Raw genomic sequence first — 13,591 nt, 5'->3', positions numbered from 1 at the left:
CAATAAGGTGGATTTTTTTTTTCTTCTCACCAGCCATTTTTACAGCTGGGAGGGTTTGGCAGGCGGGAGGTCTGCTCTGACCAGAGCCTAGACCAACAGTGGCATCTAGTGGCTCCAAAGGGCAGCTGAGAGATGGGAGCACTGAGACCCTGAGAACTCAGGCCCACTTGCTCTAGGCTCAAACCGGAGACTCATTTTCAGTTCCCCCGAGTCCATGTGGCAAGAAGATAGGAAAGGAAGTTTGCTTGCTCCAAGCTGTCTAAACCTCTGTTTGCCTTTAAAAATGCCTGCATTGCCTCTAAAATATTCCTGTCATCAAGGCCCCATCCCACACTTACCTCAGGCTACCTGAGACTAGGGCCACCCTTGGCTCTACCCTCTACCCTATCCCAGGTGTGACGGAGGACGGCAGAGATGAAGAGAGAGCTCTCGATAGGAAGGGAGAGGCAAGTCAAAGGCTCCAAGCGGTCTGACACAGAGTAACACTCTAGCTCAGTCCTGCCTGTCAGACCCCAGGCCTGAGCAAACCTAGGAACGAGGAGTGCTTGGGGACACACACTCTTTTCTGTCCTGCGTCCTCATGTTCCTGATCCTTGGCACTCTGACCATTACAAACACCCCCAAGTGGGACCCTAGGCGGGGAGAAAAAAAAGGCTTTAAAAACTATTATTTTCAATGAGCAGTTGAGCCAAAAAGATCTTGGAGGATAAATGATTGCAGCTGTAAAATACGACAGCCAAGTTCCTACTTCCCAGGCCAGTAGATCTCTGGTGGCTTCAGTAAGGCCTCAGAGGGTTAGAGATACCACAAAGTATTCCTCCTCAGGGACTTCAGGCTCTCCCGAAGGAGATGCACTGGTGAGGCAGGTATCAACTGTTACAGTGTATTCTCACAGACCTTTCTCCTGCCTTGGTCCTGACCCCCTGCTGTGGGAACCTGAGCAAATCCCATCCTTTTGCTCTCCCTGAGAGGAAACCAAAGCCACCGATCTTTCCACTGTGGGGCTTAACATAATTGTCCACACACCTTAGAGCCCATGGAAGGACCTGGTCACGGAAGCCTCTTTGTTTAGTTCTGAGAATAAAGCTCAAGTATGGTAGGCAGGCTCTTTGACTGAGCCTGGCTCCCAGCCCCAGGATGCACGGCCTTCTCTACTCCTTTGCTGGCCCCAAGACCATCCATGCATCCATGGATCGTTAGTCAAGAGCTGCTGGAGTGGTAGATATGTTTGGGGAACATATGAATCCGGCGTCCTCTTCCCAGAAGTCCTTCACTCATGAATTCATTCTTGTCCCTCGAGACTAATGGCACAGAAGAGACGTGACCTCAGAACTGACCAGATTTGCCAATTGCCAAAACTCTTTTCCTGGTGTCCTGTCCTGTCACCCAGGGAATTCGCGCATGGGATCGTGACTTTTATTTACTGTTTGATCTTCAGATCATTTTCTTACCTATGACCATGACAGGAGGAAAAGATGGGGCGGGGGCTGAGAATGAGTCTCAGGTTAGCCTCCCGTTCTGGCCTCATGGAAGGGCAAATTCTTCCATAGCTTCCCAGGAGACCCCTTCTCTGAGAGATGACTGATGCTCTAAGGCCTGGGTCTTAAGTTGAGAGACGCTCAGTGTAGCGTAGACTCCCTTTATCACTAAAATCCCATAACTTGAGGGCAAGGGGACCACAAATGACCCTCAAATGCAACCAGAACCTGAAAATGACGACTCATCAAGCTACTGATTAATCCTCTCGCCCACTCCCTCTGTCCTCCCAGGTGAACCTGGCGCTCCAGGCAGAGTCATGACTTCAGGTAGGCAGCGGAGGGTTCCTCCCTGAGTTCTACTCACCTGTCCTATGTGGGTCATCTGCCTCCATGACAGCAGGAGGTGGGGGCTTAGGGAGGGATGAAGGTGGGCACAGACCATGTTGTGGCTCCTTGACCCGTAGGTCAGCACAGGGAAGGAAGGATGTCAGAGGGACGAGAAGCAGAGACTCCTGTCTTGCTGGTTTGCAGCCTACTGGGGGGGCCTGGCACCTCTGAAGGTGACGTGTACTCCATGTTTGTTTTGTTTCCAGAGGGATCCTCAGCAATCACTGTGCCGGGACCTCCCGGACCTCCTGGTGCCATGGGACCCCCAGGACCTCCAGGGACTCCGGGTCAGTCCGATCTCTTGCTCTGCCCCAATCAGCAGCAGGCTGTGGATACAACGGATTCTAGCCACATTTGTTCAAACCCTGACACTGAGGGCAGGAACTATGGAGACAGAGAGAGACAGAGAGACAGAGACAGAGACAGAGAGACAGAGACAGAGACACAGAGAGAGAGACAGAGAGACAGAGACAGAGAGAGAGACAGAGAGAGAGAGAGAGAGAGACAGAGACACAGAGAGAGAGAGACAGAGAGAGACAGAGAGACAGAGAGAGAGACAGAGAGAGAGAGAGAGACAGAGACAGAGAGAGACAGAGACCCCAGAAGACAGAGACAGAGACACAGAGAGAGAGAGACAGAGAGAGAGACAGAGAGAGAGACAGAGAGAGAGAGAGAGAGAGACAGAGACACACAGAGAGAGAGAGACACAGAGAGAGAGAGAGACAGAGAGAGAGAGACAGAGAGAGAGAGACAGAGAGAGAGAGAGAGAGAGAGAGAACACGCACATGCTCATAACGGAGGAGCCCAGTGCTACTCTCAGCACTTAGAGATGAGAAGCTGAGACCCAGAGTGGGTAACTTACTCATCTAAGGTCACACAGCAGATAAAGGGCAGGGGAGGGTCTCCATCCGGATCATTCTGTCTCCAGAACCGGGGCAGCTAGAAGGAAGGTTCCTGAACTCTTTGCTTCTTAGAAAAATAATACAAGAGGTGTCTGGGGCATCCAAATGCCAGCGCTCTGTGAGGCTGCAGAACTTATGTAGGAAACCTAAGAGGAGGTAAAAGATCCCCACCGTCGGGTACGGCTGCCTTCTTACAAACGTAAACAAAACCAAAAAATATCGCTGAACTAAAACAAAGCAAAATGCTTCAGTGTAAAAGAATCGTGATTGGGATACCCCCCCCCCATTTTCCAAAATACCAGTTACCTTGTTTTGTTTTATTTAAAATATTTATATTCCAATTAAATACACAATTTATACCCAATGCAAGTGTACCGCGCTCCTATGTAAGCATGCTGTAGTGAGTGGTGGACATTTAAGTGACCTAGATGTCCCCAACCTGTAAAGAAATTATCAAAAGGGGTTGGGGATTTAGCTCAGTGGTAGAGCACTTGCCTAGCAAGCGCAAGGCCCTGGGTTCAGTCCCCAGCTCTGAAAAAAAGAAAGAAAGAAAGAAAGAAAGAAAGAAAGAAAGAAAGAAAGAAAGAAAGAAAGGAAGGAAGGAAGGAAGGAAGGAAGAAAGAAAGAAAGAAATTATCAAAAGAGGCAGCCCTGCCCACCTTGGGGTCCACTTCCTGTCAGCCTTACAGGACTGGCCTCTGGTTGCTAATCCTAAGGTAGCCAGCTAATTCACTCTGGGAGGACTCCTGTGTCCCCAGGTGCCTGTCCTTTTCTCAGCTTTGGGGGATGGAGGGGCTATGGTTTAGACTTTTCTATAACCCTTTCCAGGTCCGGCTGGCCCTGCTGGTCTCCCAGGACAACAAGGTATGTCTCCTTCTGTAAAATCACAAGCTGTGGGCTGGGTGAGGCCGGGATGGGGTGAGGGTGGGGTTTAAGTCCTTCAGTTATAGATGGGAGGGGGGATAGGAGGGCCTCCTGGACTTTCCACAACGGGCTTCTCTTCACCATGGGTCTTGCAAAGCTTCCACCTCCTTTTGTCTCTCCCCATATTTCTGAGAGGGTCAGGGCTCCTTAGGTCAGGAGGCTCTGTAGTATTCTGGCCAAGGTTAAACAGACCACCATTTTCATAGTCCTTGGGCTTCAGACACCAGACTCTAATAACATTACCGTCCACCAATTTGTCTAAGTATCGGGATAACGATGGTGTTTGAAAAACTGACCTAAGTCACCATGGGCTTTGGCCAAAGTCAGAAGTAGCAGCCATCGTTGCCTTGGCCCTACTTTCTCTCCCATCTATCTGTCTTTCCTCCTTCAGCTGGAAGCAGCCTCTGTTCTCTAGGTCCCGCCCTTCCTTGCCACGCCCTTCCTCAACTAGGCCCCGCCCTGAGTCTGGCCCCGCCCCACAGAAATCTACTGAAGCAGCGTGCATGCTAACCTTGTGTCCTCCCCACAGGCCCACGAGGGGAGCCGGGACTTGCTGGGGACTCCTTCCTAAACAGTGGCAGTTCCATCTCCGAAGTCCTCTCTGCCCGTGAGTGCACGCGCCATCCAGGGCAGGGGTTGCTGGGGAGGGAATGAAAGAGATTACAGTGTTGTCAGGGCCCGGACAGCTACACCAGTGAGTCATGGAGAAGTGTCACGTCAGAGTGGCCATGTCCTCTGCTCTGCAGTGGGAGCCGGTAAGAACAGCAGAGAATGTCTGGTGTGAGAGGCACAGTCACAAGAATATGACAGCCAACAGGCTGTGGCCCTCCAGCAGGACCTGGGTCAGGTCAGACACTGGGAGTGAGTGTGACCGGTGGGAGTTGTCTCAGTCCCAGGAGGGCTGACTCTTGTGACCTCCTGTCTGCAAAGAGCCCAAGGGGGACCGCAGTTGGGCTCCCACCTGAACGCTTGGGCTGTCAAGCAATGAAGAAGCAGCCAACCCCAGCGGTGTGAAGCCAGCGCATTAGGGGTTCAGCATTTGGTTGATGGTGTTTGAAAAACTGACCTAAGTCACCATGGGCTTTGGCCAAAGTCAGAAGTAGCAGCCATCTCAGCATCCCCATGGAGAGGGTCTCAGTGACCCAGGCATATGGCGGAAGAAACAGAGATTAAGAGAGAGTTTGCAAAGTTGCCTCAAGTCGCCTGCTAAATACGCAGAAGTGGGGATTGAACTCTGGCTGGCTGACACAGAAGTCCCAATTCTTACCCATCACTCCACACGGCCATACTGTCAGTTGTCAGCCCTGCTCTGCTTCAGAATGGCGCCATCTCAACAGATGGGAACCTAGGGGGTAGTTGTGCAACTGGGGCATGAGCTGTAGCCCAGACACTAGCCATCTTGGTAAAAGATTTGGAGCCTGGTGAGGAACCTGGCCCAACCTTCTGTTTCTATTTGCTTCTCTCCACAGAAGGTGTTGACTTACGAGGTCCCCCTGGCCCACCTGGCCCACGAGGGCCACCAGGTAAGAACTCATTGATCTTTGGAAGGTGGGGAGTCATGAGGCAGGTCATGAGGAAGCTCAGACCACAGGAGTTAATGATGCCCTTAAAGCAAGCACGTTCTCTTCCTTCTGCAGGGCCTTCCATTCCAGGCCCACCAGGACCCAGAGGCCCACCAGGTGAGAGCTGAACTCCTTGCTATGAGGGGATAAAGACAGGGGGGTGGGAGACAAGGAAACCCAGAGCCCAGAGCCCATGTTCTCCTGGGCTGGTTCTCAGGAAGAGCGTTCCTGACTTGACCCTGGTGGGGCTCTTGACACACCTGTTGGCATGACTAAATCCTGGGCTTCTTTTCCCTAGGGGAAGGCGTACCAGGCCCACCCGGCCCACCAGGATCCTTCCTGACTGACTCGGGTAACATTGGGGTCATCCAATCACAGCTACTCCTACCTCAGACCTAACCTGTCTGTGGTTCCACATCGATCTTCTCTGAGGGGAGAGTGAATACAGAATCGCCCTTGCTGCTTATGGGGAAAATATGGGAGCCAACCCAACTACACTGGCAACCTGGCCGGAAGGGAGGAAACCAGCTCTGCCCCTGGGGAATGGCCCAAGAGGCCTGGCCACTGCACTCGGGGATTTGATGAAGCAGGAAGGATACAGGCACACAAACAGGGCAACATTAACAAAGAAATGGATGGAGTAAGGAAGAATGTTGGCCGCCGTGGAAGACCCATTCACCCATGCATGCACCCACCCACCCACCATCTGCATAGTCACCTTCCCAGTCATGCCCAACCCTTTGACCATGCAGATATCCCCACACATGTCCTTACGGATTCACAGGCACGGCGGATGTCAGAGAGCATCCGCAGTGTGCCCGGCTCTGTGCTAGCTGCTGCTTCCTCAGAAACAGCTCTTCATCCACACCCCCACTCTCCTTCCTTGCAGAAACCTTCTTCTCTGGCCCTCCAGGTCCACCTGGCCCCCCAGGTCCCAAGGGAGACCAAGGTAAGAGCAGTGTCCTGGGGTCCCAGAAGCCATCATGTTGTGTCCTCTGCTCATCTGCCTGGTGACAAATAGTGTGGAGGAGATGGGTCAGGCAGGAGCGCTTCTTGATCCTCCTGCCACGGCCTATGAGCAGCTCAGCAGCCTGCAGCACGGGATGGGAGCAGGAGAGAGGCAGGGTGGTCAGGGACTCTGTCAGCAGTCTCCACCTGACTGACTGTGTGGAATGAGACGCCATGAGTTCTGTCTGAAGCCCCCATACCTTCTCAAGGCCAGTGGAAAGCACAGTAGCTACTGGTAGGCGTCCTTGTACAAGGCCCTCCAGGACTCAGAGGACATCAGGGTACATCAAACACTACGTGGGGTAGGAGGTGAGGTGGCAAGAGCTGTCCCCCGAGGACTCTGAGCTTGTTCAAAGTGCATTTGGTTCACACAAGTGGATCAAAGAGTGACTGTGGAATGGACAAGTGTGTGCAAGTCTCAGTGCAGTGTCAACGTGCGTGCATGCGTGTGTGTGTGTGTGGGTGCGTGTGTGCGCGTGTGCATGGATGTGTGTGCATGAGCGTGTGTCTGCTCAGAGTGCATCCCTCTTGGAGCAATTCTGGCCCTTCAGAAGCCTTCCCAAAGAGAGATACGGTATCTTTGCAAGCATGGAATGACCGCCCCCACTAAGGGTGCTAAACTTCACCGGGAGCTGCCCGGAGAAGGAGGTACACTCAACACTCTTGATTTGGGTTGCAGGTGACCCCGGTGTCCCAGGCACTCCTGGCATCCCTGGTGGTCTTTCTCATGGTAAGAACTAACAGAGACCAAAGTTCCTCTCCCATCCTCCGAGGGAGCCTGAGGGCTCCATTGCCGTGGTGATCCTTCCCTTCTCTGATTTGCCTGTTAATGATCTAGAGCCACCTTTAAGGAGGCCACAGGCCTGTGGGGATGGAAGGAAAGACACATGCAAATCCAGTGTCAGCGAATGGTGCCTGGGGACCAAAGAGAATGGAGCCGGCCCTGAGAGGAGGGCGGCTGAGGTGGGGAGCAGAGTGCTGAAGGAAAGGAAGGGGCAGGACATCTGGCCTGGGCCAGCACCCAGTTCTGCCCCCTTGCAGATGTGCTCCTTCTGCCTGCCACCGTCCTAGTTCCTCTATGGACAAAGCCTCAGACCAGGCAGGAACACAAGGCCCTGGCCCGACCTAGAGTGAAGGAGCTGAGTCAGGATGCTCTCTCTTCCGTCCAGGGACGTCGTCAGGCACTATGTACGCGCAGGGCCCACCTGGTCCCCCAGGACCTCCTGGGCCTCCAGGATCTCTCAGCAGCTCCGGCCAGGAACTCCAGCGCTATATTGCAGAGTACATGCAAAGTGAGTGCCCCACCCCCAACACACACACACACACACACACACACCTATACACCCCTCAGAGAGGAGGTTGAGAGGGATGGAAAAGGAGTATTGGGGTGGTCATCTGTGTGAAGGCTGGCCTGTAGTCAGCTGACCAACATACCTGTCCATACATGTGCCTTATCCTCATCCTACCTGGAAGTCTGTATGCACACATACAAACACACATATGCACGCATACAAGCACACATACGAGCACACATATGCACACGAACACATTTTCAGAAGTGTCCATGCCCCTCCCATCCCTGTGTATAGGTGATGTGTCAAACAGAAGGCTAATTGGAGCCCTGTCTGTTCATACCCTCACGAACAGCACAGGCCTTAGGCTCAGGCGCTGTGTGGACCAGGACAGGTTCTCTCTCTTCCTCCTGGGATCATACGGAAGTCAGATGCTCTCGGCAGCAGGCCTGACTGCTTCATCCCTTGTTGGCAGGTGACAACATCAGGACTTATCTCTCAGGAGTTCAGGGTCCCCCCGGCCCACCAGGTCCCCCAGGGCCTGTCATCACCATCACAGGGGAGACTTTCGACTACTCCCAGCTGGCAAGCCAGGTTGTGAGTTACTTGCGATGTAAGTCTGTCAAACTTCTTGTGCTCTGCTGCCCTCCTAATGAGTACCCCTTGTTCCCCGAAGCTCATCTCTTAATTCATGGGTTGTTCCACTCTTCTCCTGAATACATCACCTTTGATTCTACACCCATTATAGCTGGGCCACAGTGCCCATCCTCAGCAAACCCTGGGTCAGACTGGGACAAAGGCATAACAGGGGCGGGCATGCTAAGCATTTGACCACCATGTGCCCAAGTATGGACTCATCTCTGTTCACAAAAAGAGACCCTTCAGCTTGGCAGTGTTTAGTAGGAGTCAGGCTAAAGAACATTCTAGAACATGGCACTCCCTATGAAAAGCCAACATCGCTTGCTGGCCTCTTCTGGCCTCCTGACTAGCCTGAAATGCCCCATTCATTCATTTCATCCAAAGACAATGACCAGTCGACTTGACCTTTCATAGTCTGGATGCAGAGGGTCTGCTCCAAGACCAAGGAGGTCAGCCAAGGTCTTCTTCCCACAGCATCAGGCTATGGTGTTGGCTTGTCCTCTGCCTCCTCCTCAGAAGATATCTTGGCCATGCTGAGACGTGAGTATGCCAGAGTGGGGAAAGAGTAGGGCCTCTGTGCTCTTTTTCTGTTCTCAATAGGACGGCACATGTATCCTGGGTGGTGAGCTCTGTAGGGCACATGTGTCACTGGGTGGTGAGCTCTGTAAGGGCTGCAAGCAAGAGGAAATCCTCTGTGACAAGTAGCCGCTCACTCACTGTTCTGCCTTAAGTGCTGAGTACAAATACATGGAAAATGGGAGAGGGAATCTCACAGCTTCTTCCACTCCAGGCCCCTAGAGCCAGGCTGACTTCCCCTGATGAATGCGTGCTCACCAAGAACCAGGAACTCCCAGCTGTTATTGGGAACCAGGCTGGGCAGCTAGACCCAACTTGGCTCCTAGGTTGATCCATAAGGAATCCTCTCCTTTCCAGGCAATGATGTGTGGCAGTACCTACGTCAGCACCTGGTGGGCCCTCCGGGTCCCCCGGGACCACCAGGAGTCAGTGGAGATGGGTCCCTCCTGTCTTTGGACTATGGAGAGCTAAGCAGACACATTCTCAACTATATGTCAAGTGAGTGGTCAGGAGGGCACAGAGTACGGGCAAGGGCATCCAATGCCACTGAGATGGCCCCACTGGGCACTCCCAACCCTGCCCACCAGCTGCGCTGACCCTTCAGAGGCAGCAGTCTCCAGAGTTGCTCAGAAAGAGCAAGCCTGAGAGCACAGCAGAAGAAGCCAAGAGGAGCACATGGGTATTCCACACCCAGCAGCTGGCAGTGGACCTGAGCTCTGCTCAGTGCTCTCCTCATTGGGTGCCACTGCCTACAGTGTGTCTGCATCCCGCTCCTCTCTACCTTCCTTCCTACCACCGTGCTTTCCCTTCCTCAGACCCCACTTTTCCTCCAAATTGCTATCTACCCTCCCCTATCCCACTTGAGTCTCCAACTACTTGGGATCTTGTTCCCTAGGTTCTGGGATCAGCTTTGGGCATCCTGGACCACCGGGCCCCCCTGGCCTGCCAGGAACATCCTATGAGGAGCTACTGACCATGCTCCGAGGTAAGGCCAAGCAGGAACATCCATCAAAAGGTTTGGGATGGAAACTGAACCCTTGGCTCAGGCTGTGACTGACTACTTACTGCCCATTGATGTCCCAGGGTCTGACTACAGAGACATCATCGGACCTCCAGGGCCCCCAGGGCCACCCGGGATACCAGGCAGTGCATGGTCCAGCATCAGTGTGGAGGACCTGTCGTCATACTTGCACAGTAGGACACTAGAGAACAGGGAGAGAAGAGCAGAGGGCTGCAGCCTGGCATTGAGGGCATCCCCTAGTCCTCAAGGGCTGCCATGGAGAACTGAATTAATGTGCCCTTCCCCAGTGGAGCATGCACCAGGAGGGCCCTGGTGCCCTGGATAGAGCCACATGGCTGTGAGGAGCCATGAGCCTTGGCAGGGGAGGAAATGGGAAGAAACAAAGCTCCTAAATATGGCCCTTGCAGAGCCTATGAACCATGTGATTAGTCACTGAACAAGGCATTACCCTGTATTATGTTCTAATGCCTAGTGATGGTCTAAGAGGACACAGGATGTGGGGTGAGGGGTGGAAGCATCCCTTGGAAGCAGCCATTCCCAGATGATGCCTGAAAGGGACCAACTAGGCCTCGCCCACTCTCCTCTACTCCACCCCCCAGCCCTCATCTCTTGCACCCAATCCATGGGGGGCCCAACGTAGGCCAAGGCCAGGCTGAGAATCTAGCTGTTCTGCCCAGGATCCCGACCTTCCTCTTTCCCTCCTCTCACACAGCTGCTGGTCTGTCCTCCATCGCAGGCCCCCCGGGCCCCCCAGGTCCCCCAGGTCCTCGAGGGCCCCCGGGTGTGTCAGCAGCTCTGGCCACCTACGCAGCTGAGAACAGTGACAACTTCCGCAGCGAGCTGATTAGCTACCTTACAAGTAGGTGCCTTGATGTCAGTCTCCCGTGCTCTCCCGTGCTCTCCCGCTCTCCCATGCTCTCCCGCACTCTCCCGCTAGACCTTATGCAGGATGTAAGATGGTCAGCAGTGTGGACAAACCAGTCTCTTTGCTCACCACCATCCTTCTGTGCATGGTCAAGGGCCTCAAAGTTCACTCTAGGGGGTGTTAAGACTCCAGAGATCCCTAGCTCTCATGTTGTCCCCCACAGTCTGGGGTAATGCACCTTCCTACCCCACAGGTCCTGATGTCCGCAGCTTCATCGTTGGCCCTCCAGGTCCTCCAGGGCCACAGGGACCACCTGGAGACTACAACTGGGGTAGCGGCTCCTCAGCCAGAAGGGGCACTTCCTACAGCTCTTCCATGGGCGCAGAGAGAACCAATGGTGGCTCCCTGGGCGAAGGTGGAGCCTTCGGTGCAGGAGATGGGGGCCCCTACGGCACTGACGTCGGCCCAGGCGGAGGCTACGGGGCAGCTGCAGGTGGTGGTGTATATGGCACCAATGGTGAATCATTCCGGGGCAGCCTCACTGGAGACCTAGATTATAACACGCTGGCATTGCGGGTGTCGGAGAGCATGCAGCGTAAGTCAGAACCTGTGGACCTTGGAGGGGGAGGAGCACGTGTGCACCTCAGCATCTGGGCTTCGCAGAACGACCCTCGCTTTTTAATGTACTTGGACCATGCAGATAGCAGCTCTGGAATGAGATGGGCGGGGACTGAAAGAGAGGAGACCCCATCCTAATTTTACATCATCTCAGTGCAAGGGACCCCAAGACAGACTGACACCTGAGTAATGGAGACCAGGGCACACAGCAAAGGGCTTGGTACTCTGCTCAGACCAAGTCTGTCAGGAGCGGCTTTCTGACTGGGCTTTGTGGAAGTTGTTAGCCAAGAAGCTCTTTCTTTAGCTATCAGAGAAGGAAGCTACACGGCTTTTCCCTCAAACGTTTTCATCTAGTTTAGCTGCTTCGAGTGTGGCAGTCTGAGGGTGCTGCCCTCCTGTTGATGACAATGAAGTGGTACCCTGGTATTCTGCAGGTCAGGGTCTGCTACAAGGGATGGCCTACACTGTCCAGGGTCCACCAGGGCCGCAAGGCCCTCCTGGCATCAGCAAGGTCTTCTCTGCCTACAGCAACGTGACACAAGACCTCATGGACTTCTTCCGAAGTAAGTATATCTCGAGGGCTCTTCCAGCACTAGCCTGCTTAGTCTCGCATGGGGCCCAACAGACAAATACCAACTTAATAATCTTCTCCCCGTAGCCAAGAAGGTAAAATCTGTGACACCTAGCTCTGCTTCCTTGCACAAGTCTGGACACCATCACTATCTGTGTAGCTTTGAACTACACAGATATCTGTGAACCCTTGACCTCCCAAGCCTCAGGCAAGCTCTAGTCTAAGGCTAGATTTTCTCCCTCCTTGCAGCATACGGCACTATCCCAGGACCCCCTGGGCAGAAAGGAGACGTGGGAACCCCAGGTCCCAAAGGTGAGTGACAGACAGCAGGGCTCACAGGACCAGTTGTTATGCAGCCTCTTACTGAGGTCACCTGTGCCATGCCTTTGGCTCTGTACTCAGACACTAGTGTCATACCCTTTCTGTCCTTCTAGGTGACAGGGGCCCTGCTGGACCACGAGGTCCTCCGGGGCCCCCGGGGCCCCGAGGGAACAAAGGAGAGAAAGGGGATAAAGGTAAGCATGGGCAGCGTGTGACTTCTGAGGTTCTGGGGTTCAGTAGAGAAGGGGTCATTTGAGAGAGTCAAGCAAAAACTAATGCAGAAAATGGTGTTGCATAGCTGAGGAAAAGGGAAGACCAGAGCTGCTGCAGTGTGAGAAAGAACCTGGTAACAAAATAGCAAGATATCTTGAAGGGGGCAAGGTCATAGGTCACGAGGTATTTAACCCTACTCATCTCTGGACTTTCAGGTGACCAAGTCTATACTGGGAGGAGGAAGAGAAGTATTGCCATCAAGCCATAAGCTGTACCGGGCAGAGCCACCAAGTTCCTGGACCAGTTCTTGGGCACCTATGTCTAAGGGTCACCATCCTGCTGAGACCAAGTCACCCAGCAACACGTGTTTTAGTCTGAATGAAATATATACATACAGAAAACTCAAAGACACACAATCAGAAACAGCTCCATTGATTGGGTGGACCTGCGGAATAGCTGCAGTGTTTAATATGAGACTTAGCTTCTCTGCTATATAGATCTGAGCTCCCTGGCTTCTTCAGCATTTAGCTCAGGCCCCTGCCAGGCCTCAGAAGCCAGTTACTGAAATGCTGGCTGTGGGATCTTGGAGCTTTGCCTAAAAATTAAGCCCAGAAAATGGAAAATGGGGATGGGGACCTTTGTGGGTGACGCATAATGGGTTGGGTAAGTTACAAAGGCTGCTGTCAGCCCCTTCCTCCCCTGTCCGCTCTGCATTCTCCAGTCACAGAGGTGGCTCTTGCAGCTAAAGAAACTCGGAAGGTCGCTTCCTCAGAGGCGGCGACATTTCAGTTATCATGGTACGGACACTGATCACCTTCCCATGGGCTTACACGGTTTGACTGGTTGTAGCTGTGGCCCGTGTCCACAGGTACATGCCAGAAGTAACAATTATGACACCACACTAGACCACAGCAGACAGGACAAGAGGGACAGTGGGCAAGGAAGAAAAGAGAGTATAGAATTCTTGACACTGGGGAAACATGGCTTCCACACTCCCATTCTGCACTAGGAAATGGCATAAAAGCCGGGGTACGGTGGGTTTTAAGCACTTTTCACTGTCTAAAACCACTTGTATGTGATCTGTAAGATGAAAAATCATTTCAATTGTAAAATTTTCAATTAAAAGGTTTTTTTTTCTTTTTTAATGTACGTTTAATCATGTGAGAAAGTTTAGAAAAAGAATCTGGGTTAAATAGGTATGCTTCTAACCCTGT

General features: G+C 53.0%; 1 protein-coding gene across 2 annotated transcripts in view; it reads left to right on the top strand.

Annotated features, from left to right (window-relative positions):
* Window positions 1-13,522, top strand: part of Col17a1 (collagen type XVII alpha 1 chain) — a 46,409-nt gene extending 32,887 nt beyond the window's left edge. Inside the window, exons 34-54 of one of the 2 annotated variants that reach the window (XM_032892165.1) lie at window positions 1,770-1,805; window positions 2,072-2,152; window positions 3,596-3,631; window positions 4,221-4,298; window positions 5,161-5,214; window positions 5,329-5,370; window positions 5,552-5,605; window positions 6,143-6,202; window positions 6,941-6,991; window positions 7,431-7,553; window positions 8,029-8,166; window positions 8,667-8,732; window positions 9,126-9,266; window positions 9,664-9,753; window positions 9,852-9,962; window positions 10,502-10,648; window positions 10,908-11,249; window positions 11,707-11,835; window positions 12,093-12,155; window positions 12,278-12,358; window positions 12,593-12,645. In XM_032892165.1, coding sequence (XP_032748056.1) covers window positions 1,770-1,805; window positions 2,072-2,152; window positions 3,596-3,631; window positions 4,221-4,298; window positions 5,161-5,214; window positions 5,329-5,370; window positions 5,552-5,605; window positions 6,143-6,202; window positions 6,941-6,991; window positions 7,431-7,553; window positions 8,029-8,166; window positions 8,667-8,732; window positions 9,126-9,266; window positions 9,664-9,753; window positions 9,852-9,962; window positions 10,502-10,648; window positions 10,908-11,249; window positions 11,707-11,835; window positions 12,093-12,155; window positions 12,278-12,358; window positions 12,593-12,645 — 1,976 coding nt within the window. Of the gene's footprint in view, window positions 1-1,769; window positions 1,806-2,071; window positions 2,153-3,595; window positions 3,632-4,220; window positions 4,299-5,160; window positions 5,215-5,328; window positions 5,371-5,551; window positions 5,606-6,142; window positions 6,203-6,940; window positions 6,992-7,430; window positions 7,554-8,028; window positions 8,167-8,666; window positions 8,733-9,125; window positions 9,267-9,663; window positions 9,754-9,851; window positions 9,963-10,501; window positions 10,649-10,907; window positions 11,250-11,706; window positions 11,836-12,092; window positions 12,156-12,277; window positions 12,359-12,592 lie in introns of both variants that reach the window. The other variant, XM_032892166.1, reaches the window with a different exon arrangement.
* Window positions 13,523-13,591: the final 69 nt, after the last annotated feature.

Source organism: Rattus rattus, chromosome 2 (assembly GCF_011064425.1).
Source record: "Rattus rattus isolate New Zealand chromosome 2, Rrattus_CSIRO_v1, whole genome shotgun sequence".
NCBI lineage: Eukaryota > Metazoa > Chordata > Mammalia > Rodentia > Muridae > Rattus > Rattus rattus.
The sequence above is the reverse complement of the archived record's forward strand: the minus strand, read 5'-3'. Positions and strand labels throughout refer to the sequence as shown.